At 32.8% G+C, this 27755-nt stretch overlaps 2 protein-coding genes across 4 annotated transcripts in view; one reads left to right on the forward strand and one right to left on the reverse strand.

The window, feature by feature from the left end:
• Nucleotides 1-1006: 1006 nt before the first annotated feature.
• LOC149075897 (apoptosis regulatory protein Siva) lies at nt 1007-8015 on the reverse strand. 3 transcript variants are annotated; one of them, XM_089243397.1, is made up of 4 exons: nt 7753-8015; nt 4961-5089; nt 3275-3434; nt 1007-1192 (listed from the first exon to the last, which is right to left on the reverse strand). In XM_089243397.1, exons 1-4 carry the CDS (start codon nt 7865-7867, stop codon nt 1129-1131), a joined length of 468 nt encoding a protein of 155 aa, XP_089099523.1. In that variant the 5' UTR covers nt 7868-8015; the 3' UTR covers nt 1007-1128. The 3 variants fall into 3 exon arrangements, with proteins under 3 accessions (XP_089099523.1, XP_089099522.1, XP_089099524.1); XM_089243396.1 differs by having other exon boundaries at nt 3275-3446; nt 7753-7997; XM_089243398.1 differs by having other exon boundaries at nt 3275-3446; nt 7728-7808.
• A 210-nt stretch (nt 8016-8225) lies between these two features.
• Nucleotides 8226-27755, forward strand: part of LOC149075898 (transforming growth factor-beta receptor-associated protein 1-like) — a 28539-nt gene continuing 9009 nt past the window's right edge. The window contains exons 1-15 of the mRNA XM_089243399.1: nt 8226-8567; nt 11189-11241; nt 12234-12327; nt 13285-13383; nt 13527-13613; nt 15514-15615; nt 15764-15895; nt 16428-16588; nt 16750-16882; nt 20258-20353; nt 21071-21175; nt 24841-25032; nt 25176-25372; nt 25714-25782; nt 27210-27282. Coding sequence (XP_089099525.1) covers nt 8496-8567; nt 11189-11241; nt 12234-12327; nt 13285-13383; nt 13527-13613; nt 15514-15615; nt 15764-15895; nt 16428-16588; nt 16750-16882; nt 20258-20353; nt 21071-21175; nt 24841-25032; nt 25176-25372; nt 25714-25782; nt 27210-27282 — 1665 coding nt within the window. The 5' untranslated portion in view covers nt 8226-8495. The remainder of the gene's footprint in view (nt 8568-11188; nt 11242-12233; nt 12328-13284; nt 13384-13526; nt 13614-15513; nt 15616-15763; nt 15896-16427; nt 16589-16749; nt 16883-20257; nt 20354-21070; nt 21176-24840; nt 25033-25175; nt 25373-25713; nt 25783-27209; nt 27283-27755) is intronic.

The raw sequence follows: 27755 nt of genomic DNA on the forward strand, positions 1-27755 counted from the left end.
ATAAAGCAATGGCAGAGTGCGGCAGGTTTACAATGATGAACTGGTTGTGGATTAGGAGCGCAAGTTCTTATACCCATCTCATTTGCATATTTCCACCAAAGTTGCTTGTACCAGCACCACCTATTGGCCATTTTTTAGTTAATTTCTTCCAGTCAAAAAAATCTGCATGACCTAACAATGCTAACCCTGCGATGCTTTAACTAGCAAGTCCTGTGGGAGTGGCCTTTTTATAATCCCAAATTAATTTGTTTTGGATATTGTTTTAACTCACCATAAGCTTCTTTTGTTTATGAATTCATTTTGAACAGCAGCACTTCTAGTGAATATTTAGATGGCAGCTTTTCAGTGGTGCTGAATGAAACTTGAAAAGTTAATTTTTTATGTTGTTGATATGTATGAAATTAATTGTAGCAGTCACAGGAATTTTCTTTTTGAAACATTTATTCTGAAAATTTCCTTGCAACAAGGCTGAAACTAAAGGGGCCAATTGGTGTGGACACCAAATTTTCGGTAAAAATTTATTAAAAAATACAGTTTAAAAAAAAAAAAATTAGTGGCAGGGAGGCAAAATCATGTTGCCCTTACACCCCCCCCCCTCCCAAAAAGGCTATTCTGAAGTATTTCTATGTAAAATTTGGTACAAGGGCATCAGAAGTTTTTGCGAAAAATCTGAAATAATCATAAATGAGTCAGTTTAAGTGATGATATTCACGAAGTCATTCATCTACACTTCTCTGGTTTGCACTGGAAACTCAAGTGATTTGTTGGATAGAATGACAAGTCACGAAACACGCAATGCTCACTAGACAAGCCTGTGACAAACCATGTGTTGTCTGCACACCAAAGAAGTTGGAATTAAGCCCCAAGTCATATGGGTGACACATTAGCCAATAGAGATAATTGAGTTCTATTGTATTTTTTTTATTAGTTATAAGACTGGCTACTTGCTCTTTTGATGATGGACCTTCAACTATTGTACTTGAAAAAAAACAAACTATACACAATGTAGATGAGAAGTAAATTTAATAAATTTATCATCATAAAAGTTGATATTACAGAAAATTAAAATGTTTTTGTTAATGAAATGACAAATATTTACAATTTGTAATACACAATTTTTTCCAAGTTTTACATAGAGTCTTCCTCTTTTGAACAGGATAAGCAAACTCCCAACTCTCCTTCAGGTTCATATCTATGAGAAAAGAAAAAACAAATTTATATGGATAGAATGAAAATGGAACGAATATGATTGATCACATACTTGTTTTTAGTGCAAATTTTCACAAAAAACCAATGCATAATATAAATACATTGACTATAATATCTGGCGCTGCCTGTGTTTTCTTCATGTACTGGCAGCATTCAAGAAGCGACAAACCATTATAAAGGCATACACATGTCTGAAATGCGTTGTTAGGGAATCACAGTAACCAAAGTAAACATTCCAGAAGTCATTGTTGCCCAACTTTTTTTTGCCCACTTGGACGAACTTTTATAATAGCCCATTGTTCAAGTCAGGTCCCGTTTTTATATATGTAAAATTTGGCAATGATTGGTCAAACATTATAGATTGGTACAGAGAACATATGCATACACAGAAAATCAATAATACATATATAGATTGCACATTAAAATCTATATATGTATGTGTTTACAAAACTAGTTTTAGATCATTGCCAAATTTTACATATATATACTAAACGGGACCTGACTTGAACTATCTGCCACTAAGTTCATCAGAGCTGGGCAAAAACTGCCAAACAATGGTTTGTGAGCCTCAACAATCACTTTTGGAATGGTTTTACTTTGGTTACTGTGGTTCCTAAACAATTTGTTTCAGACATGTATAGGCCTTGATTACAATGGTTTGTCACTTCTCTAATGCTGCCAGTATATAAGGGAAAACATGGGCAGTGCCGGGTATTATATCTAGTTGTAAATAAAACAATTTTTTTATGGTAGGGTTAAGAAGCGAGAGATGTGCTGTTACTTATACCAGGAGAGTGCACAACCTGTGCAGTATAACTGCCATTCGTATGCCAGAAACTAGCATATCTATCAGTTTGTGTGTTTTTTTATGAACACCTCATGGATTGCATTTGGTTCACCGGCCAACTTGTGAGCCCCCTCCTGATTTATATTATACCTGGTCACGGCTGTAACTAGGATTTTTGTTGGTTCCCTCCCCCCTAAGTTTCTGTACCCAGAATACATTCAGTATAATACCCAAAATATAATCTCATCAGATATTTAAAATAAATTTTCATAAAGAGTTCATCCTTTCTATTTGAATTTGTAAGAGAGTTATCAAAATGTTTAATATCACAAATAAGAAAAATATTCCAAAGAATGTGCAATATTTGATAAATGATTAAAAAAAAAAAAGAGTAAACAACAATTCTGTGGTGGTAATAGAAAGAAATTTTTGTTATTATTTCTCCATGATACACAGTTTTGGAACCCACTGTTATAGCGAATATCCATATAAGACTTCTGTTTGAAGAGTTTCACAAAATGTTTACTATGACACATTTTTGTAAATTTACAATACAGTGGAACCTCCCATAATAAACACTCCTCATTAGCGGACACTTTTCGTTAATTGACACTTTTTAAATTATAATGATGTGCCTCACAATGTATATTATTATCCATTAACTGACACTCCTCATTATCATACAAAATCTTTTGTCCCAAGAAAGTCCATTATTGAGAGGCTCTACCATTGGCTTGAGCAGAGATTATAGCATTATTTTGCAGAGAAAAATTTAACCCCCCTCCCCCAAGCATTCAGAAGAAGAAATTTAAACCCCCCCCCCCCCCATGACAAAATCTTGCCTATGGTTTCTACTGTATATTGAGAAAATGTTTCTCTAAAACGAATTTTTTAATGGAACAAAGGGACTTAGTTACCTACTACTTCACAAAACACCATCTCTGGCCATATTACTACATTGTAATTTACTGCCATTAATGAGATGGGTTGGAAATGAAAATGTTGTCTATCGTAGTTGCCTCAAGTTTGTTAGGGAAATAGGGAAAATATCTTATCTATATCCTCCCTTGGGTTTGAACCTAGGACTGTGGCGGCAATCTTCACTGTGTGGTAGAGGAGCATCTTACCATCATGCCACTCAGGCTAGGACTTTGTTATCTGAAATCACAACTGTTTAAAAAAATAACTTTTTCAGGATAAACACATGGAAATTATTTATCGCAAAACTTAAAAAGATCATCAATAAATAAACACACACATATAAGTAAACAAACTTACTGCACAAGTGCACAAAGACTACAAAATGTTGCATCACAATAGTAACATATCCTCTGACAATCTTCACATACAATGTTTTCACAGAAGTTGCACTTATCTGTCACAAATATCTTGCAACACTCCTTCATGGGCATTGAAAGCAATGGCTGTTTCGCTGAACCTTTAGAAGAAACTTTTAAAACATGTTGCATTGCATAAAATAGACGAAAATTAAAGTATGTTAAAATCCTGTATAATCAAACACCATCACTTTCATGCAGTCCTTTCATTACATCATTAATAAACCAGAAGGTAAAAGTGGTAAATGCCAAAAAAAAATTCAAACCACTGTTTTTCACATGTCAAACGAGTAAAGCTTCATAATGTTATCACAGTGAAAAGTGTCTGGTAGTCCTCTAAGTAGTTTAAAAGAGTGTGTAAAAAGGTCACAAACGTGAAGGTCCCTACAGGCTACAAAAACAATTTTTTGATTTCCGCTTTTGGCGCTTACAACTTTTACTAATTTCAGGCTTCAACCCTTTCCCCCAGTCAGAGGTTCTTAGAATTTTCAGACATAAAAATTTATAAATTGCATGAGAGCAATAAATATATAAATTTTGGTTAAAAAAAGGAAATTTAACTAAAGTAGGCCCAATGTTATAGAAAATAATGTAGGCTGCAATAGTGTCAATTCAAAACTAAAAAAAAAAATCAAGAAAAACGATTTTTTTTATTGATTTCCTATGATGGAAATGTTTTTCTTAATCATTTTTTAAAAGTTTTTGCTCATGATGCTCTTCCAACATTTCTCATTGTCCTTTGTTTGACCAGGACTTTTCAAGTTATTGATGCAATTGATTTCCCTGGGTCTTAGAGATGAAGCTTTATCGCCTTCCCTCTTGTAAGGTTTCTGAAAGTGTTATACCCCCCCCCCCAAAGGCTACAACAGGCAAATTGCCCATTAAAGTGGCTGAAAAAATTATGCGCATAAAAATATGGATGCCAAATAACCAAAATACAGTAACCCAATACAAAAGCATATACAGCCGAATTCCATTATAACAAACACCAAGAGAAATCACTTCGTTATAATGAAATTTCGCTATAAAGAAATTCCATTGTTCTTATGCAATCTTATCTAGGGGTTTAGAAAAGTGTTCGTTACAACGAAATTTTCGCTGTAACGGTATTCATTAAAATTCACTGCACATAAGAAAGATTATGGCTGCCTTATCCAAGTATGAATGCCTTCTCGATTTATCTCACTATGTCTATCGTACTTGTTTGTATGATATCTCCTTCATGTATCAATCGTATTTAGAATTCACAACCCCCAGAAGTAAGCTATTCTATTTATTGACGACCCTATTAGAGAAAAACTTTTTGCGACACCACAATGTGGAATTGTACCTTACTAAATGATACTGGTGACCCCTTGTCGAAGCAGTTGATCAATGGTGCATTAATAACTCATGGTCCATCCTATTCATTCTGCTGAAGATTTTAAACACTTCAATCATATCCACCCCCTGCATTCTTCCAATGTAAACATATTCAAGAAAAATCACATCTTTCTTCATAAGCGCAGGACTTGTGTGCCAACTATAGTGCACGTAGCTCTTCTCTGCACTTCCTTAACCAAGTCTATGTCTCTCTGTAAATATTGATAACTTCATGCATAAAAGTATTAAAAAAAAGGATTTTCACCATCTGATGGAAAAGTATCCATGACTGCAGCACCCGAAGTTATACTATCTTCAGTTGCATTTTTCCTATCCTTGTTTTCCTTCATGGATAACTGAGAGGCTCCTTGATACAGCATATTCAGTGTCTTTGCTGAAAATAAATGAGTACACTCAATTTATTATCAGAACAGGAATTGAGAAATTAATGAGAAGACACCAACGAATAAGGCAAATACATAAAAGTCCTAATGCATTTCAACACCAATGGGTGCCGTCTTCAGAGGAAAATTTAACCACTGACAGAGTTTCCCACTTGGGTTGAAGGACCACAACATTTGAAGTGAACAGACGTACTTCTTCCGCTGAGCAACCGATCGTTAAGATTTGGTATTCAACCCAAGTGGGAAACTCTGTCAGCGTGACTAGTGGTTAAATTTTCCTCTGAAGACAGCACCCATTGGTGTTGAAATGCATAAGGATTTTTATTTTTCGTGTATTTGCCTTATTCGTTGGTGTCTTCTCAATATTCTTGGGCAAAGTTGATCAACTCTTCTAAATTGAGAAATTAACATCACATTGCATGGGTGGCAAATTTTCAGACAAAATGTGAGGTTTGTCGTGTAACAAAATGTTTCCTTAAAATAAGCATGTCATAGAAACAAAAAGGGAATTTGGGGTTTTTTTTTTTTTTGGAGATTACATGGGTTGATCATGACTGGATCCAATCTGAAATGTCAGGACCGGATCTTAAATCCTGCAAACTACACAACTGCAGAAAGCGCCAACTGAAAGGGACAACTTTTTGGAGTGCCAACTGAAGGGGAGGGACAATTTATCATCAAAATATCATTCGTTTACACTTGAACAATGTCCAGAACTGGCCCTACGAGATATTCCAGTAATTTACCCCATAATTTTATTCATCCCAACCTTTTATCTTATAAAAATGTCCCGTTTTCAACAAAACCTACTTTAATTGTCAGACATTAAAATTTAACAAAACATGGAAGTTTTATTAGACATGAACAGGAAATGGAATTATCTAAATTTTGAGTGGTCATTGAAGTTTATAAAGATCATTTTACGCCAGGGCCAGTGCCGTCTTAAGGCATGGCCCGGGGACCTCAAGCGAAGAGGGACCTCACAAAAATGAGATTTGGTTGAAATTTTCGAGAATTCCTTCGGTAAGGCCTCAGAAAAATCGATTGGCCTGGGGGCCCATGATACTCTTAAGACGGCCCTGGCCAGAGCTTAACAAATCAAAAAAATATTTAGATGCCAGCCAAATTTTTTAAGGCGGCTAGACACATAACTGCAAGTTCAATCTTTTTATGCAACACTTTTGTACTCTTGAGTGCAGTTCAAGCAGCTAAAAGACTGAACAAATTTTGATTATGCATGCTTGCACAAGCAGCGTTAACTCAACATAACGCCAATGAAGCTAGAGAGCATGCGACTTAATCCATTCGACCCGGAGAATATATGCCAGTGAATATGGGTTTATTTCTCTATGTTCATCCCCAGAATGTGTCATGTGACCAAATACATCAAGTCGGTCATGCCAGAGGATTGGACAGATAAAGTCATGTGATCTTTAACTTTGTTGGCCTTTAGCCGAGCCGGCCGTAGTACAAGCCACACTTGCACAAGTAAAATTGAAGGTGTGTGCCATACAGGGTACCTGTATCAGTTTTCGAGCTTCAGTGAGCTCTGTTGATATTTTTATCCTCCAAAGAAAAGACAAATTCAGTCAAAACGAGAGCATCATTACCTTAGTGCAACATTCCAACTACTTTACCACACACCAACTCCGGTCATATACTGCCATACAATTTCTAACCAGTGCAGCTGGGTGGGAAATGAAAGCACCATCTATCGGTGGTCACCCCAGGCTTAATAGGTAAAGAACTTTTCTGTTCTTTCCCAGATTTGAACTTGTGGACTTTGATGGTGATCCACAAGGTGGACGACGAGCATCTTACAACTGCACTAATCGGGCACGACATATTTCAACTGGTTTTGCGTAAGATACTTATACTGTATCGTGTTGAAAAGAAAATTGCGCATGCTGGTCAAGATTGTAGCGATGTGTGTAGCTGCTATTAAACTTGCAATCATGTTCAAACATTTTCAGGTGCTAATACCAATTTTCTAGTCACCAAGACCACCTGGGATTTGTCAAGCCACGATTTACACTAATTAAAATACACATCTTTATTAATTTCATAAGTGCTTCTCCTTTATATTTGGCCCTCAAAATGGTAATTCGTACGTCATACGGCCCAAAAAACAAAACCTGACAAAGACCCATAACTGGGTTGGGACAACTGGAGCAATGCCCTGGGGTCCCAAGCCAGATGGAGAGCCCCTTTCACCAACAAATGTACACTTATTTTGCATAATCAGGGCCGAAGCCTGTCTTTTCGGGGGCCCACCCTGAAAGGGTTATTATCATGTGAAATAAGTTAAATTTTCAACACCCCTCCATTTGACTAGGGGACCCCACGGCATTGCTCCAGCCTACTTACAGGCCTCATCCGGCAGCGTCGGAGCAGAGTGTGCTCGAACACCCCCTACAATTAATTCAGAAATTAAAGTCTCCTACATAAAGACCAAGTCCAGCACCCACAGGTATAACACGCCTCTGGCCTGATCATAATCCTTTCAAGAGGGCCCTCCCCCACAAGAAAAATTCGGCTCTGATATGCACCAATGAATAACATGAAATAAGTGAGAAACTTTTTTGATTATGCATAAGGAAAGGATAAGCCGGATAAGAGAGGTTTTACTTTTTTTTTTAGGGGGAAAAGTTACCATAGACAGTCTTCATTTTCTCATCTTTACCAACTCCCAAATTGACTTCTTTCTCGCCTACACGTGTTTTCATTTGAAAAGGGGATTCATCGAATGGATTGGAGCGTTTGGCCATCTTCGAGACTGCACCGAATAACTCGCCTACCAACTTAAATAACTATTATCACCACCGATAACCGCCCGAAAGAAAACTTCTCCTTAAAACTTTAAAGCATTCAAATGCCACATGTAAACGGCGTTAGCAGTTTTCTTCTCACAAATCCGAAAGTCATTTCGTTAAGAACGAAATTTATTTATAGAGATGATTTGTACATATAGGGAGAGAAAAAATAAAAAAAATAATAATAAATAACTAAGAAAATTATCAATAATTTTGAATGAGTGTGTGAAATTACACGATAAAAAAAATTTACAGGATTTTATTTATATGAAATTTAAATTGTACAGAAGAGTTTTGGCAATGCATCGCCGATGTGATCAATGTTGTGGTCACTGCCGCTCCGGCTTCGGAGAATAAATTAGGGGGTGGTGCTGGATTGTGTGCATCAATAAATTCATCGTCGCCGTGTTAATATATTGATATTAATTGATGTCCGGTGCAACGTCACTGAATGTTGAAAGTCGCTCGTGCTGTGTTTTCGGTGTTGTTGTTTTTATTATTATGATAGCAATATCTTAGATGGACCTTCCTCCCCGTTGTTGCCTTTAACTTTTTGTTGCTGTTGTTGATCTCCTTGTAAATAATGAGCTTTAAAGCTTTCGAATTGGTCCCGGCAGTTGAACGGGTTTGCTGGACTGAAAAAGTTCGGACAGTTGTGAGTGTTGATTCATTGCTTATCTTATTACAGATGCGTTTTGAACATATGAAAATAAATAATGTGATTATGACTTTATAGGCATTCACTTTGAAACATTGTACTATGTAAAAACATAACGTAGCGGAAAAACTTGTGTATAAGCTTCCTCCTCCTCCCTTGATGGCTTCTGAAAATGGCAAAAAACTTAAAACCTATGTATAAGCCGCGCCTCCTCCCCCCCCCCCCAAAATTGGACTAATTTTACAGAAAATGTAATTATTTTTACTCTGAACCCATGAGCATACATATGAACATACAACATTACATTTAACAGTAGGAGTGAAAAAAGAGGGGAGAATCAAGTTAGATATATATAAGGTGGTCCCACACATAAAATAGCTTTTCTAATATACAAGCCCATTGCAGCCGCAAAATTTAATGAATGTGAATCAAATTAGAAATGTAAGTGTATCAGAGTATGTGCTTTAGAATGAAAAGAGAACAAAAACTAGCTCTCGTTCAACAGGCCTGCAACACTACAAATATTCAATCATTACACTTCACTCACAATTGGAGATATAGATGGCAACGCTGAAAAATCAAACAACTCTAGATACATGCTCAGACTGTTCAGTACACTCACACTTCCAGCGCAACTTGGTAGTAAATTGCCAATGATAGACCAGTGTTGTTCTTGGTTTGAAGGAGAAGCTCTCATGGTTATGGTTACAGCTACAAAATTTCGAAAAATTCAGATAGTAACACTCTTATGTATTGCAATCAGTGCAGGAAAAGCCATGAATGAGTGTGGTATTGAAATGGTACCTGTAAAACAAAACCTCCAGCCCTAGAACAGGAAAAAAAATGTATGGAAATAACCAATATAGCTTACATTTCTGCCACTTAAAGTTCCCCTCCGAAGAGTTAGTGCACCAATCTCTTGGTAAGATCTCTTTTGTCTGTATCCTGTGCCAGCTGTTATGGTGTTACCATTCCAATGCATTCATGATTTTTTCTCTGTGCTGATCACTTAGCAATGCATAAAAGTGAGTGTTGTCATTGTAATTTTTTTTTTTTTCAATTTTGCTGCTGTGACCATAACTGTGAAAGCTAGGATTTTGTTTTTATTTTCATTCTTGAGCAAATTCTTTGATACACCCATATCTTGAATTTCAATCGCATTCGTTCACTTTTGTGGCTTTGGGCTCATGTATTTGCGAAGTGATTTTATGACACCTCCCCCCCCCCCCCCGTACATTGGCATATACAGAATTATCTACATACCAAATATACATATATATAAATACTAGTATTGAACAAACATACTTTACAGTTGCATAAGACTGAAAATTGACATTATGATTGGCATTATGAAAATGGCATGTGCGTTTATTGGAAGTATGTGTTTTTACAAATTTGATAAAATCGCAAATTAGATCTGACTGAGTATTCAAATAACTGATTAAATCAAAAAAAGAGGGGTATGAGCTATCCAAAAAAGGTGATCATGTATGGAGATTAGCTCGGGATAGGAACAAAATAAATGTAAAAAATTTGCAATGCATTGCTCCCATCAAAGAGGACAATGATGGTTAAAGTGACTGCAACCCAATACAAAAATTAGAGCGAGCCTACAGAAGGGCTAGTATTGATATGTTAAGGTACAGCTCTGGATAGGAGATATTTGTAGGAAGGATTAGAGATGTTGAGGGAAGTCTTCTGGGTAAATATAATCGCAAAAATACCAATCAGGGATTCCAGAGGGAGAAAAGTGTCATTCTGTTCCAAATTGCATCGGTTAGGAAAAAATTTTGAAAAAATTACAAAGCTGGTTACCCCAGCCTTGTTTAGTGTACAGACATCAATCAGAGGACAAATGTGTAGCCTATTTCTATTGCAAATTTACAATTAAAAAACCAACACTTTTAATTTTTTTCCCCCTCTCATTTATTCAGTCAAACCTCTGCCAGACAGTAATAATGTTTTTCTGTTGTATAAATTACTACTGCAGGGACAAGAATGTACGAGTGTACAATATGTCATTTTATTTCAAACCGTGCACCATCCAGGCTCTATTGACCATTATCATTTTTTAGCCATTGTCCCGGAAGAAGGGGGCTGGGCAGTGTCGGGTGTTTTATTATGCATATAAAATACAGTAAATGAATATAAAACACATTTAAAAAAAGTATATATAGATTTAAAAATTTGCTATACCCTAAGGCAAGTCCAGATTGGCGGCTAATGCTTTAGATATAGGTGGTCAAGCAAAGTAGACTAGAATGAGGAGTGGGGTAGCAATGTTTTATGGCCCACAGGCAGCAATAGTGTAAATTTGCCTTTGACTTGGAGGACAGTTCCACTGAGCTTGTCTCCCGTCTTGAAATGGTTTTTTTTCATGAAAGTTATAACAAAGTACTGAAAAAAATTAAATCTATTCTGTTCAATATCTTTTTATTCAGAATGTGAAAGGTTATTTTTAAATATATAATCATGCAAGCTACCAATCTAAAAGCTAACATGTATTTAAAAAAATTAAGAGTATTGAATTTTTTAATATAATATGCCAAAAATGAAACATTCAGATGTCACTCAAAATTAAATGGTTCAACTCTTTTTTTTTTTCTTTTTCCCTGTAGATTGAAAGTTTGGAATGTTGTGGAAGGAATTTGTATGTAGGAACGAAAGAAAGGTAACATGCATTTTTTTTCCATTATAATTTTTTAATTATGTTCTTTTATATTTACTACTATATTCTGATACTTTTTGTAAAAAATTTTCATTCAATCCTTTCACGCGAAATGCATTTTGAAGGGAAAAAGTGGAATGTGTGTCACTTTCTATATATCACCATTGTTCAGGTGTGTGTGTATGAGATTCACTAAGGATTTGCTCCAGTTAATTTTCTTTACCTATGCTATTTTATGTGGCTATAGCAAATTATAAAAATCCCAGATATGGCTAACACGCTTCCCTTACACCAGAACTGTTGCACTCAAGCATTGATGAGTTATCTTTAAATTTAGAGAAATTTCAGTTGCCATTATAACTAAAAAAATTGATATTGACACCTAAAATTTTCCATATGTGATTATAAGTAGTCTAAACAAAATTTTTAGAATTCCAACAAGGATCACAAGTTTAGGAGGTTAAAAAAATATATTTTTCACTTTTTTTGGTTAACTGTTAAAAAATTTTGGCTGGTTCTAAAATTTGTTTGCTTTCTATGAATTCATACTCATTTTTTGTTAAAACTTTTTGTAAATTTTAAGATAACTCATCAGTGCTTGGGTGTAACAGTTCTGGTGAAAGGGAAATGATATGTTAGTGTGTTAGCCATATCTGGGATTTTTATAATTTGCTAAAGCCACATAAAATAGCATAGGTAAATAAAATTAACTGGAGTGAAACCTTAGTGAACCTCATAGGCACACACCTGAACAATAAGCCTGTTTCTTGAACAGAGAATTAAATTTCAATTATTATCAATACAATAAGTAAAAATTTCCTATTAAAATTCAATTCCCTGCCATCTATTTAGTTGTGTTGCTTAAATTTAAAAAACAAAAGCAATTGTGTGAAAGCATGTGGTTTTCATTGATCAGTTTGATCTCTTTGAGCATTATTTTTAATTTGCTCTGAAAATTTTTTATTGAAATTTCATACATTTTTCATATTTTCAAGTTTCCTCATATATTACATCATAGAGGAGAAAAGCTATCCAAATGGGAATGTCGTCTTTACCACAGAAAAGAAAACACAAAGCTATCTTGAATATGTGAGTATCCCTATATAATTAAATTTTTTTTTCATTATATAAAAACATTCAATGTTGAAACATAGGTAACCTGTGCTTAACATTGTGTCACAATAAAAGATTACGTTACGCAATCGTTACTTACGTTACAGCATTATTGCTGTACCACTGTTTGGAAAAATGAAATTAAAATTTTTTTAACCCGTGTAATTGGCTAGTAGTTTTGTCATTTTGTTCTTCAAAATTATCTTGCCTGACCTATTTCAAATTGCAAAATGTTAGGCTTGAGAAAATTAATGTGAATGAAATTTGGAAATGGGGAACAACTTGAATGATGAAAGGTAAGAACCATTTGTTGAACTCTCAAACTCATAAGAAAACAAATGAGTTTTTTTAACATGCTGACAATACCACAACAGCAGAAGTGACTTAATCCTAAAATCATTATATTTAATAATAACAAAGTAATCTTTGTTTCCTCAAGAGAGATGTGTAATCCGTCCAGAAAAATTTGTAATGTTAGTACACATCCATGCTCAAACTGAGATTCAAATCCAGAACAGCATAACAAAAGACACAATCACGCTAACCACTGGGCTGCTGAGTGGCAAGAGATATTCAGGATTCTGTAGTTTGTGAAAAATTCTTTTACAGATATCTGAAGATTGCTGCTCGTCAGGGAAATCTAGACTTTTTATTAAAATGTTATTACCCTAGGAATTTATGAAGAGTCAAGATCTGCTCTCACTCGAACCAGTCCATTCATTATGCGACTGAAGAAGTATATGGTTTTGTCAGGGTTGTAGTGCTTATAAAATGTCTACCTATTCAGTGATTTTGTTCAAAAGATAAAAATGTAATATGCATAATATTGATTCGAATGGAAATACAAGTAATAATGTTTTACTATTCTTCAAATGTTTTTACAAGTTTATAAAAACATTCTTTTCTCTTGCTTATAATGTATGTTTTTCCTAGGCTAAACCTGTATCTCTGCTAAAAGCTGCATCTGCCTTAAATCGGATTTTGGTACTTGTTGATGGAAATTTACTGATTTTGAATATGTTCAATTTGGAGGTAAACATTTGTGTTATTTTTGAACTTATCTTAAGAATAATAGTAAAATCATATATTTCTTCATAGTACTTTAAGGAAACTTTTTGTGTAATTTTTTCCTCTTTAGGGTCTTTGTGCTGTAATAGAATAATTTTTTTTTTCAGATCATATCATCTATGTCAAAATTAAAAGGTGTGATTTATTTCTGCTTAAATGAAAATCCTGATGCTAATAATCCTTTTAGTGTAGAAGTAAGTTTTATTTTTAAAATCATTTTTTTAACATCCTTATTCTCAAATTTTTATTTTAATGTTCTCAGATACTTCCAAATTTCTTTTAATTTGTGACTCATCACTGCTTTGCTTGGCCTCCTAGACATATTGCGATTCAAGTATACACTAGAGCCAACGAGAATAACTTATAATCATCTTTATTTACACAGATGCCTAAACCAGAGCGTCCGACATCTCTCATGTCCAACAGTCAACAACCTTGTATCTCTTCGGCCCCATGGCCTTTTCACCCGATCAGATTATTATACATTTCTTCATTTCACCTCCGACACAATCACAAGCAGGGTTGAATTTTTAACGTCAAAACGTAAAAACTGTCAAAAAGCTAAACGAATGCTTTTGGATAATGTTTTGAACACAGTAGGTATATAACATGATGAAAAATTACTTTTTTGCATAATACGTTTTTATTGGTAAAAAATTTATGTATTACAATAATTAAAACTAAATATTATAATTTTGAATTTTTCATCATAAAAAGAGTAGAATATATATAAAATATATTTTTATAGTTTATTTTATCAATTTGCTAAGCAAAATAGAGCTGTTTATTCAAAATATGTGATATGGCATCAGAATTAGGTTTCATCTTCAGAACCAATTCAGTATTAAAACAGTCAAAGATGTATTTTCATTGTTGTTAAATGGTTTTTTTTTAACCTGATAGATATGTTAATTAACTTTTATGTAGATTAAAGTGTTTAAATTCCATAGAGAAATGTGTATGAGGTGCATGTACAGATTAGTATTAGTAGATTAAAGTGTTTTGTATTTTGAATACAATTACTGAGAAAAAATATTCATCTTGATATTTTAAATTTCCCAATCTGCCCAAAATTTTATTCCATATAAAAATTTCCACACAGGATCTGTTAATACACTAATTCAACTCATTTATTCTTGCTTAAAAAACTTTTAGTTCTGGTTGTATAAATCCAGAGTTTTAAAGAGTATTTTCAATCAAAGCTGGGAGGACTTGATACTCAATACACTGTTTTGCACACTTAGATACTAGATCTTCTGTTGGAAAATTATTGCATTATATAAATGTGAGTAAATATATCATATCATAGTCAAACTTAGTTATTCTTACTTTTGCACTGAGAATAAGTTACAGGAGTTTCTCAAGCATTATATACTATAAGGGTATCATTTTAAGTGTCTGATTATCTAGATAATTTAATAACAGAAATCAGCATCACATATATGGTGTAAAAGAACTTTTTTAAACACCTATCTGTTATAAAAAGAGTACAATAGGTGTTTATACACATATAAGCAGTTAAAGAAATTTCGGAAGGTCAAGAATCATCTTGAATTGAATATCAAATCATTCCATAGTTTTCCCTTCAGCTTTTATGCTATGCTTTATTCAAATTGTATATTTTATAAGAAAAGAAAAACACATCTACGTATTGTCTAAAATAATTCTATAGAAAATTATTTTAGTCATATTAAGTATTTATTCTTTGTATAACATAGTCACTTTAAACATTACATGCAATTAACATGTGCATTTCCAATGGGAATTTTTTTATTGAAAAGCAATATTTGAGGTTTTAGATGGAGGGTTTTTGATGTGACAGTTGGTTTAAACCGTCAAAAACTGCCATGCATCAAAAACTGGCCAACCCTGATCACAAGGTCTGCAAACATTTTTTGTATCTATTAAAGGGAACCATAATTTGGGCTGCTTATAAAATATAGTAATTATTATTTACTCATGTTTTTTTCTTCTGGTAGCTTAAAATGGTTTCACTTTTAAATACATGAGATCATCCTTATATGAAAATTTATACCAATTGCAATTTTCAGTTGTAATGAGTGGGGTTTATTTTAGTTTGTTTCATATCTACAGATATGTGTGGCAAAAAAAAAGCAGATACAAATTTTTCATGTGACAGATGACAAAGTTGTTCACATGAGAGATGTAGCCACACCAGAGACACCAGTTTACATGGTAAGTGGGTGTTCATACTCATATTAAATCAAATCATATGATTTTTCTCTTGATCTTCCAAATTTCAAATCAAGTTTTAAGATCAATTTGTACAAGTGACCGGCACATTTCCTTTTAGTAATATATTTGTGTTAAATTCCCCCTTTAGGCAATGGATGGTGCCTATGTTTGTGCTGCTTTCAGCTCAAGGTATGTCATAATAAACACAGAAAACAGTTACAGACAAGAACTTTTTCCAAGAGAGGATGGGAATGCTCTTCTAGTGAAACGAATTACTAAAGTAATGTCTTAATTTTTTTTTAAAATTAAATAACTCCTTAACAAACTGCCCAATTCAGGTCTATATAAATTCTCTTGGATGATTCTTCATTGGGGCAGTAGTTACTATATGTTTAATTATTTTAATGTTTATTTGTAAGCTACACCAGGACTTGGCAAATCCCAGGTGCCAGGTCAACTAAAAAATCAACATTGATGCCCCAAATTTTATGTGTGTAATTACTAAATTGGTGTCTGATGACAACACAAACTTTTTGGAAATTATGTTGGCACGTCTAACAACACGAAAAAAGGATAACCAAGTTTCTGGAATGATTGAAAGAAAAATCTTATTTTTTGAAAGTAAAATTTGCTTGGTTTACAAGAAATTTGGCTGGTGCCTAAATTAATTTTTCAGTTTGGCAAGTTCTGAAAAAAATATTAATTCAGTAACAGTTCAAGAAGTTCAGTTTCTGAATGTGACAGTAACACTCATTTTGAATTAAAATAAACACATTTAAAAAAAAGTATTTTTACTTGTAATTTTTATACAGGAAGAATTTCTTCTTGGTGGTCCAAGTGGATTGGGTATGTTTGTAACAGCTGCTGGTATTTCTGAACGTCCTCCACTTTCTTGGGGAGAAAATGTGATATCTGTTGCTTATCTGCATCCCTATTTGACGGTTTTGAGTACAGAGTGCTTATCAATATATAGGTGACTATTCTAGTATGTTTTCTATATTTCAGATTTTCTTAAATAATTTCCGTTAAAACATCTAATAATTAAAACTCTTCAACATTTGTTTTGAACTAATATGTTTTGAAAATATGCAAACTTATGTCGCATTCACTGGATACATTTTTATATGTATATAGTATTTTAGATCAGCAGATTAAACAGCGAATTCCCTTTCTTGGTGGACGATGCCTTGGAAATTTCGATGGGAAAATATATGTTACATCTGCAGACATAATATGCACGCTTCTGCCAGTGCCTTGGCAAAAACAGGTAATGTTTATAAAATTGTTGTTTTTTTTAATCCAAATTGATTTAATTGAAGAACTTGTATTATTTACTGTATAATACAATCAATAGCATTGCTCAACACATTTTTTTCTCAAAGATATTTCAGTAATTTTAGATGGGGCACTGATTTCAAATCTGGCATTGGTTTTGGTAGATTGGCCCTAGTTTTTGAGATAAAGTAAAAATAAAATTTCAATGGTTATACATAAGCAGCATACATATCACATTAAAACTGTACATTATAAATAAATACAGTAAATCATTGTAAAAGATATTTCAGTGATTTTGGAATTATTTTGGGGCTGCTGATTGAGAATCTGACATTTGTTTTGTCAGATTGGCTCTTGTTTTCAAGGTAAAGTAAAAATTAAATTTCAGGGGTAATACCATAAGCAGCCTACAAAACCACATTGAAACTGCATCTTGTAAATAAATGCAGTAAATTATTGGCAGATATATCTAGATGATATATATTTTTTGTACAGAGTTATCAAATTTTCACAATTAAATGAAAATTTACTTAACGAAAAATCAAAATAGAACTACAAATAGATATAATAGAGTTTATCAAGTGCCAAAACGAAATAAAACATTATATAAAAAGAGCTTTTCTTTCATTGCCCCAAAGATATTAAACATTTTTCACACTGAAAATAAATTTGATAATAATAAAAATATAAATCATGTGATTTTTGATTTCATCAGATTCATAGATTACGAAAACATTTAGATGAATGTATTGAAAGAGTATATAAAAACAATATTGAACTGAGTACAAGTAAAGAGTATAATAATAAAAAGGAGAAATGATGTATGATAAAATTATATTGAGCTTCATGATAAGCAGCTTAATTGTGAACTTTATTCAGATATATACATAAACGAAAATACATTGGAACACATATCTAATAAATGTAATAATGCTGTTGCAAAAGAAAAAAATTCTATAGCTTACTCCTTTAGGACTGCTGGAAGGACTTTTCAGTCCCTTGAGGCTACAAAGTGTTTGTTTGTTATATGTGTGTATGTGTTTTTTGTGTTACATGTTTGTATCCATGTAACACATTTCTAAAATTGTGTATTACATGTTTGTATTCGTTTAACACTTTTGTATTTGTGAAGTAAATAAAAAAATAAAATAAAATATATATTTGAGTGATTTTAATCATTTTGTGGGGGTATTGGTTTTGCCAAATTGGCTCTAGATTTTGAGATAATACATGCTCTCAACAATGTGATTTGTATGCTGCTTTTGTATTACTATTGAAATTTAATTTTCACTTTAGCTCAAAAACTAGAGACAATCTGACAAAATCAATGCTACATTTGAAATCAGTTCCCCAAATTCACCTTAACATCACTGAAATATCTTTGCCAATGATTTACCGTATTTATTTATAGTACAGTTTCAATGATTTTTATGATACTTATGACCATTGACATTTAATTTTCACTAAAAACTAAAGCCAATCTGACAAAACCAATACCAGATTCAGAAGAAGCAGCCCCAGTGTACCTTTAAAATCATTAAAATGTCCTTAAAAACATGAATATTTTTTTGTTCAGCAATGATTATATGAAATTCATTCAATGACAAAGATCACGTGGAATTCAATGTCAGTTTGTGGAACAAGTGGGAGTGCTACGATTATAATTTCAGTGTGTGTTTTAGTCTGTTAAATAACATCAGCTTTTAGATATTCCATGCAGACACCCATTCTCAAAAGTTTTGGGAATGACAGTGTTCTCATATATACAGGATGCGTGCGGGAAGAAAATCAAAAGCCAGGCATATTCTTTTTATCATTCCCTGAGAAACCTGAGCGCACATAGTATGGATCCACTTTTATATACACATATTTGCCAATTACTACAGAATTTCCATAGTTTCTATGGATTTCTACTATAAAATATGGAACTACGGTGAGTTGTGAAAAACTACAGAAGTCTAATTTTTTTTAGAAACTTCTTTTGTTCAAGGATTTCTTTGAATTCCATTATCCTATCAAGTGCAAAATAATATCATGCAAAGACCGCATCTCCAAAGAATAAATATCACGACTGCCCCTCCAAAAAATTTCCAGAGGGGGAGCCCTGCCCCCACCCTCTGTTGATTAATCCCTTGAACTGAAATTACGAGTCAAGCTCGCCATGAAATTGTCTGTCTGAGCAGTGCTGCCTAAAAATAAATTGCAATTCAAGGGGTTAATATAAAAATACTTGCAGAAATGCCTGAATGCCATCCAGATTTCCTCTAAACTTAGTGCAGTAAAATTAGTCTGTCATAAAGGGATGAACAAGTTGGAAAAGTGTTTGAGAATCATTGGAAATAAAAATACACATTCTTTGTTGCAACAAAAAATATATATATATTGTTGTCAGATACTTTTTTTTTAGTGCCCGAGTGGCATGGTGGTAAGATGCTCGTCTACCATCGTGAAGGTTGTTGTCAGGATCCTGGGTTCGAACCCAAGGGAGGATATAGATAAGATATTTTCCCTAATGAACTCGAGGCAACCACCAATAGACAGCGCCTTCACTTCCAACCCATCTCACTAATGGCAGTAAATTGCAATATAGCGATATGGCCAGAGTTGGTGTTTGGAGGAGAAGTAGATACTTTTTTTGACATTGTGGACTTTGATAAACTTTTTGAATAGCCATCCAATTCATTATTCTTTCATTATTAATCCATGGTATTGAATTCAGATCCAAACCAGACACTTTTTTCAGCTGTGTCAGACACCTTGAGTGGATGGTTTAGTAAATAAACAAATATAGGCAAGAATGGTTCTTTTGATTGGAATCTCTTAGCTGTTTCTCACTTTGAATTTAAGAAATGTGAGAAAGACATCATGCCCTGTTAAGTACAGGACATTCTTCTATCTTGCTTTAACTTACCGAAGTTATTTGTATGTGTATAGATTTCAGTAGCTTAATGGTTAAGACGAGTACAAATGTCTTTTTTAAAGTAGTCTATCATTTGTGTGTTTTGGATTCTATCTGGCATACATGCAATCTTTGGTTTAGATCAGTGATTCCCAAAGTGGGTATTAATGCCCCCGGGGGGCGATGGAATGTTCTCGGGGGGGGGGCGGTAGAAGCTGCGGGTGTAACATAGGATCCTACGGGTTAGATTGTGTTGGGGCGATGGTAGAAAAACATTTCTGAAAAAGAGGGAAGATGGGACAAAAAAGGTTGGGAAACTATGGTTTAGATTGATTAAAAATTGTAAGTTTGATGTATTGGGAGCAGATATAAAGAAAATCTGTTATGTATATGTATATAAACTGTTGATAGAATACCTTTAAATTATGTTTTGCATTGTTCATTATATCTTCTTTTTTTTAAGCACAGGTAGATGCTTTGCTAAAAGATAAGAAAGTAACAGAAGCTTTGGAACTAGCACATTATAGCAATAAAGTAGGCTTAACAAAGGAACAATCAAAAAAGGTAAACTATTTATGTTCTTGTTATTTTTATAGCAAGTAAAAGCTGAGTTGCAAGGAAACAAACTATTATTTTTTGAAAAGAACACCTTAAATTTATATTTTCAAAAAATGCTTGAACGAGTGTAAATAATGTAAAATGTCAAGAGACTGAAATGATAATCTATTTTTAATACATCTATACATATAAAATAACATGTTCTGACTGACATTCCTCATTGCTGAGCTGAAACCGCTGAATTTATAGATACAAAATTGGGTCAGTAGTTTTATTTTATAATGTAAGAGACTCACACTAAGAAGGGATGTTTCAAAATTCAATTCACAAGGGAGAATTTTCAGATTACGAAATCCACGCGACTGAAGCCATGGGTAATAGTTAGTTAATAGTATTTATACTAAATTTTTATTTAAACATCTGCAAATTGTGTAACTTATTCAGCAGATTGAAAAATCTCAAAACGATCGAATAAAAACAGCAAATTGTTTTTGTAATGTAATCATGTTTGATTTCCTATAGTTTTTTAACACAAATGTTGCCTAACGTTAATTTACTTTCAATGCAACAAGGAAAATTTTTGAAATTTTCAGGATTGCAAAATGTCAGAATCCTTTCGGAATGAATAAATTAAGGTGCATGTAAAAAAATGACATGCTTGAAAATGATTTAAAAGATGATGAATGATTTTTGAAACAAATCTTATTGTATGATAATTTTCAGATCTTACGACAAATTCAACAACAAGCAGGTTTCATTGAATTCTCTTTATTTCGGTTCGAAGAGGCTAGAGATTTATTTCATGATGGACAGCTTGATGTCAGAGAGGTATTTTTTTTAAATTTATTTATATCAAACCTTGTCCTAACTGAAAGTATTTCTATTTTTAATCTTTGTAGCAAAAGATTATGAATTTGAGAAATGAGATTTTTGCTATAGTCTGAGAATATTCTGAGTGAAAAAATAAATGATGAAAATAAAGAAAAAATTAACATAATGCATTAAAAGGAAAATTCCTAAAAAATTCATTTATTTAAATAGTATATCAGTTTTTATAAATATAACTATAAACAAATTTTGATTGAACAGAAATTATTTTAGTAAGTAAAATTCTGAATATGTATAATTTTACTCTACAGACCAAGAAAAAATACTGTTGTAGAGGGATTAATGTTATATCAAGAAGTGTTAGTTTAACACTTTAGACTATAGGTATTTCCAAACAAGACTTGAAAAAGTGTTGTAGATTTATCATTATATTGAGTATTGTAGGTTTCACTGTATCTTACATTTGGTTTTCTTATTTTGTCTGCTGATAGCAGATCAATTCTTTTTGGGAACATCAAGTTGACGCTTTTATATAAAAGGAACCAAGCACCATTTTTGAGATATACCGACATCTGAACTATTGAAAGAGGTGAGATTTTTTATCTCAATAGAACCAAGTGACATTTAGGCTGTGTGCACTACCAAACTGAAGAGATAACTCCATCGAAGATAACTTTAAATAGCTTTTTCTCCGTTTTGATTTAATGGTACTTGGTTCCTTTTATATAAAAGCCGTCCAAGTTTTCTGCTAGTTTTTAGCCCAAGAAACATTGTCATTTAGTATATAGTTCCTTCTGTCATTTATGACACGTTTAAAAAAAAGTATGATAAACATAGTGGGATAAATCGAGAAGCTATCTATACTTAATCTATATATCCATACTTGTAAGACAACCATAATCTTTTCTATGGACAGTGTATTATATTGGATGAATTATTAGTTTTTCTTTCGTATGTGCTTTTATATTGGATTGCTGTATTTTGGTTATATTTGACATCCATATTTTTTTATGGGTATCTTTTTTCAGCCACCTCATTGGACATTTTACTTGTTGCGACCTTTGTGTTTGTATTTGTAGAAATCTTTTTTCCCCCCAAACTCAAATAATATTGTCACCTTATATTGAAAACCTTGTACATCAAGAAAATTCCCAACTTTATAGGAAGAGCAAAAAAGGATAGGACTTCCCATTGAAGAACACACTTACATGGTACCTTTTTTCTCTATATAGAGCAGATCTGTGCTGCTTTTTTTAACAGCTGTAATTGGTGAGATATGTTCTCAATCTAAAACCGCCAAAATAGTCATTTTCGACAAAGTGTGAATGTGTGAGGTTTTCTTTATAAGGTGATGATCTATATATATAAAAAAACTCTGCAGCTAATAAAATATTTTTTCTCCCTGGAAGACATGTTGAACTCCAATGAGTAAATAACATTCCCCTTTGTTACATGATTTCCCAGTAGTTTTTGAAACTTGTTTTGCTCTAAGTTTTGCTTTCACTAAACATTACAATTTTTTTTTCTTAAATAATTTTGAGTAGACATCTGGGATATTTAAATGTGGAGAAAAGAGAAAGGTCTCATTCTCTCTCTCCTCAAATAATCATCTTCTGAAACACCATTAAACACTATTATTACACCATTCTGGTCAGGCTTGGGCATTTTGAATGAGGTATTATCAGTCACAGTGGCTTAATTTTAAAAGTTGGCGAGTTGGTTTGGTGAATAAAAATAACTTCCTTTAACTTTCACTAAAAATAACTTCCTTTTGAGACAAATGTTGATTTTTCCTGGAGTTTCAAGATTTCATAAATATTGATGAAGAGACTTGTAAATAGGCAAACAGTAAATACACTTAATGAAATTCAAAACAAGAGTGGTGGGATTCAAATTAGGAAAAAGAAAGTAGTTTTTAATTTAAATGAATAAAGTGCTCTTAAATTTGATATTCAAGCCTCGTAATCATTCAGTTCAACCCGTTTGGCAGCATAGTAGAAATACCAAACACTTTTTTGAAATATCATATATTTTTTAATGAAGTATTTTTTCTTCCATTTTCATCAGGTGTGAACGGGTATAAAAAAAGTGTTTCATTGAGAAATCAACTTTATAAAAAATATCTGGGCTTGTCAATGCTAAAATAACCGGGTTTTCAAGAAACAAAATATCATGCTACTTAGAGCACGGGGTTCTCAAACCTTTTCCAACTGCTGTGCACCTTTTCCCTAATCAATGCTTATCCGCGGCTCTCTAGAGCAGTTAACTAAAGAATCTCTTCAAAGTTGGCAGTGCGAAGTTTGAAAACCTTTATAAATTTGATTTTTTATTAGTAACTGGATATAATCCCAGCGCTGCCCGGGTTTTCTTCAATGAGGCTATTTGGATCACATGATATCTCCCTCTTTCTTTGAGGGACATACAAACCGTGTCTAAGTTAACCAATATGGCGATTTCATGAAATAAACAAATCTAGATTTAAAGAAACGTAGAAATGAAATTTTTTTTTCCTTTTTCAAGGGGGGGGGGGTGTGCTAGGTATTTTGATTTCCCCCTCCCCTGAACTTCAAGTTATCCATCTGCCTGTTTCAGCTCCCAAAAATGCTTAATTAAAGCTGTGGAATTTCTTCAATGTACTTTATGGGCCCATAATTAATTTTAAAACATCCTAAACTATATGAATTTATGCAGTTGAATATTAAAAGACATTATGAAGACATTAATTTTCATGCTTGATAGGGTATAAATAAAAAGTTGAAATCAATGTTATTGCATGGATATCGAACTCAAGTAGTTCCAGCTAATTACTTTATATTCATTTTTGGGCTTCGTATATCTCTAAGCGAACTCAATATTTCAAAAATCCAGAATTCTATAGAATTTTTTAAAATTATTGATGTGGCGGAAAACCCCATTAAATTTCCGTATTTCTACAGTAAAATCAGCAATTTTAACACTGATTTCTATGGGATCATCCTTCGCCTGTCCCTGAAAGTGATGCTGATGATGATTCTGACATCTATTCAGCTCTTATTATAGCTCTTATTACTGGGAGGATTGAAAAAGTGGCAAACCATTATACATATACTGGCAGTGTTAAAGAAGTGAAAAACCATTGTAAAGGCATATACACGTCTGAAGCGCATTGCTAGGGAACCACGGTAACCAAAGTAACCGTTCTGAAAGTGATTGTTGAGGCCCAAAAAACCATTGTTGCCAGCCAGTTTTTGTCCATTTGGGGCATTTGCCCTGCTCTGACGAAATTTTAAAATTAGATGGTTTCTAATTTTACATTGAAAAAAAATATATATATATTTTTATAAACTACTTGGTTTCTTGAAATTAAACTAGCAATTGAAATATTCTATAATTTACTAATACATGAATATGCATTTGGTCTTCTTTTTTTCTTTTTTGTCTTTTTCAAGATAAAACTAATGTATGCACTATGTCATCATAAGTTCTGCAAGTTTCGAAGATATTCAAAACTGTAAGTGCTGTTGCTCGCTTGAAAAATATAGTAGCAACACAAGAATAAACAACATAAAATTCTCATTTTTTATTAATTTCTGTATTATTTTAAAATACTGATAATGTAACTGCAGAATGGATGGGATATAAGTATTTGTTTATTGATTGAAGTTATGTTTGATTTTTCTCTTTAGTTGATTAGTCTTTACCCTCGCTTAATGCCTTCCAATTCATCTTTCATTCGAGCAAATCCACCAGTGCATGAGATAGCTAATGTCCATGAAATGTGTGCGACCATGCCCTATAAGATATTGGATTGCTGTGACTTCCTTCTTAGTTACCTCGAAGAAGTTCGTGGTACATCTGAAGCAACAGGCTCTAAATTGGTTAGTATGATTATTTTTAAAATACTGGAATAGCAAAGAATCAAAATGATATTTACAATTTGCAAGTTCAAAAACAATAGCTGCTTATGTTTATTTCTTATAGCTTCTGGTTTTGTCTTAGTTTTGCTGATTTTATTTATCAGGAAATCGATACTGCCTTACTGAAAATGTATGCAGAAAGAAATTCACCCAACTTAGAAGAATTTATTATCTCGGATAACTTGGGATGTTATTCTAAAGAAGGAATTGAATACTTGACTCAGTATGAGAGGTACCATTCCTTAGCACTTTTTCATGACAAACTTGGAGACAGTGACAAGGCTCTTGTTGTATGGGCAAAGTGAGTAGAAAATTTTGTTTCAAGACTCTGCTATTTTTAGTTTATGCAGTGGTAGTTATGATATGTAGGTTATTTTAATTTTGAATGGTTATATGAAAAAAATGAAAACAAGGACCACTGATAAACACATCCTAACCATTTCTTTAACAGTCAGTTTTAACTATTTCCACACGTTTTAAATACAGAGTATAAAGAGTAATAATACAAGTATAAAAACATCCCAACCTTAGCCCTCTTTTTGATATGTGATTCATGGAAATTATTAAGTTGCAATGAACTGAAAACACTAATATGTAAATATTGAAATATTAACCTTTCTGACATTTTATCCTTTTTTTTAGGTTAGTGTCCAAAGAATATCAAGATCCAATGTTCCCAGGACTTTCGTTCCTTGTCGAATATTTATGCAAGTAATAAGTAGGAGACATAACTTCAAAATTTTTATATTCCATATGTCTTATTCATTGGGTTGTTTTTTATTAAATATTGTTTTCTTCACTGTTTACAATTGGATAAGCAAAAATTTTCATTTTAGTTTTGATTGAAATTTCATAACTATCATTATACAATGAAGTAATGATCCATCACTCGCTTTTAATAATTGTTATATTAGAGAGTTATACACTATGCATATTTTACTGCAGTAGTCCAGGTTGAGACAGTTCTGTTCTAGCCAGAATTTTTAATTAACACAAACATACTACTTCCATTTGTGGAAGAAAGAGATGGCACCCAGAAGGAAGTTCCTATACCAAACAAATATTTCACCAGCTTTCAGGAGAAGCAAAGCTATTTGAGATAAACCCCCTCTGAATCGTAGGACAGTGCCTAGTTAGTTCTTACATGCATAAAATGACCCTGGTGTGACAAAAATGATAGAAATGATGTATTGGAAAACCCAAATGCAACAACATAGCCATGAAAATTTAATTAAGAAACCGCATCTAAGCTATGCCAGTGCTAAATGGAGAGTTTAGTTTCAATGATAAATTAAATAAGATTCTCAAGAATAATTAGAGAAAATTTTAATTGGTATAATTTTGTGTGATAAACTAGACTGCTCAATTAAAAAAGTTTTTAATGTTCTGCAAACAGTCAAACAGTGTATAGAGACTGGATGAAAATTTTTACTCAAGAAATTCATTTAATTTTTATTCACCTTTTGTAACCTTATCCCAGAAATGGGTTTGGAAAAAATAGTATTTGTGTTACTGTTAGATTTTTCCCATCCACCCTCAACTCCTTGCAAAACATCTGGAGGAAGAAATGGTACAAACCAGCAAATGTTTAAAACCCTAAAAATCTGAATTATCATATTTTAATGTGTATAAAGAACCCTTGATTTTTTGGGCTTAAAATTTTGAAAAAAAGTTGAAAAGATATATCTACTAACCCCTATTTTTGGGGCTCAATTTTTGACAAAAAAGGGGGTTTCTTATACACATTAAAATGAGCCAGTAACTTGGTTCCATTGTATGCTAGTTTAAAGTACCAGTGAGGCACATCTGATGTTAGGAAATTTTCTAGTTTGTCATGGATGGACTCCAAAAATTTACATGCGCGAATCAATATTCTATATCCTAATGTCAGGCAGGTGGTTGAAAATAAAAATACATTCTCAATCCAAATTTTTACATGCCCTGAGCATATCAGGCAATAGATTTGTCCAGCCTGTCCTGGTATTGATATTTTTCTTTTCATCAGTTGCTTTTGATACTGAATAAACTGATAAGTATGGAGCTTTGAATTTTTGAATTAAATCTCATGCACATAAATATTTTTATTCTGAAATGTCATTTAAAGGAAAAAATTTCTCAAATTACTTTCTTTGCCATAGGTTGAAAGACCACACCTTGGTGTGGAAGTATGCAGACTTTGTGATGGAAAGAGATCAACAACTTGGCGTCAAAGTAAACATCATAATTACTTGTGCATTGAACGTACAATTGATTTTCTTATTAACTTTTGTACATATAGCATTATTACAAAGCACACGAGAGATAGATATATGTTGTGTTATTTTTCAAATATTTTGGTCATGTATTATTGTGAGGAATGACATTTGTATCATTTACTCTCATTTATACAAGAAAGGGAGATTTTTTTTTTCTTGTAATAAATCAATCTTACTAGAAAAACTTACATTCTAATTTATAATTTCTTTTTTCTCATTTGCCTGATTTCTGTATTGAAGAAGAATGGGCAACTTTATTTTCTAAAATTTATAAAAGTGTTTTCAAAAGAGAAGAAAGACAACATGGTTTTTATTATTTTGTGTCACATATCAGAAAAACAAATCTTAAATTGAAGATATGGAAAAAAATTTAAGACAAACACAAGCCTATTTATAAAAATTATATTGTATTAAGCAACAGTTTTTTGT

This window comes from Pholcus phalangioides, unplaced genomic scaffold (genome assembly GCF_987345545.1).
Source record: "Pholcus phalangioides strain wild (caught in Gottingen) unplaced genomic scaffold, Ppha-v1.0 ptg000015l_1, whole genome shotgun sequence".
Lineage (NCBI taxonomy): Eukaryota > Metazoa > Arthropoda > Arachnida > Araneae > Pholcidae > Pholcus > Pholcus phalangioides.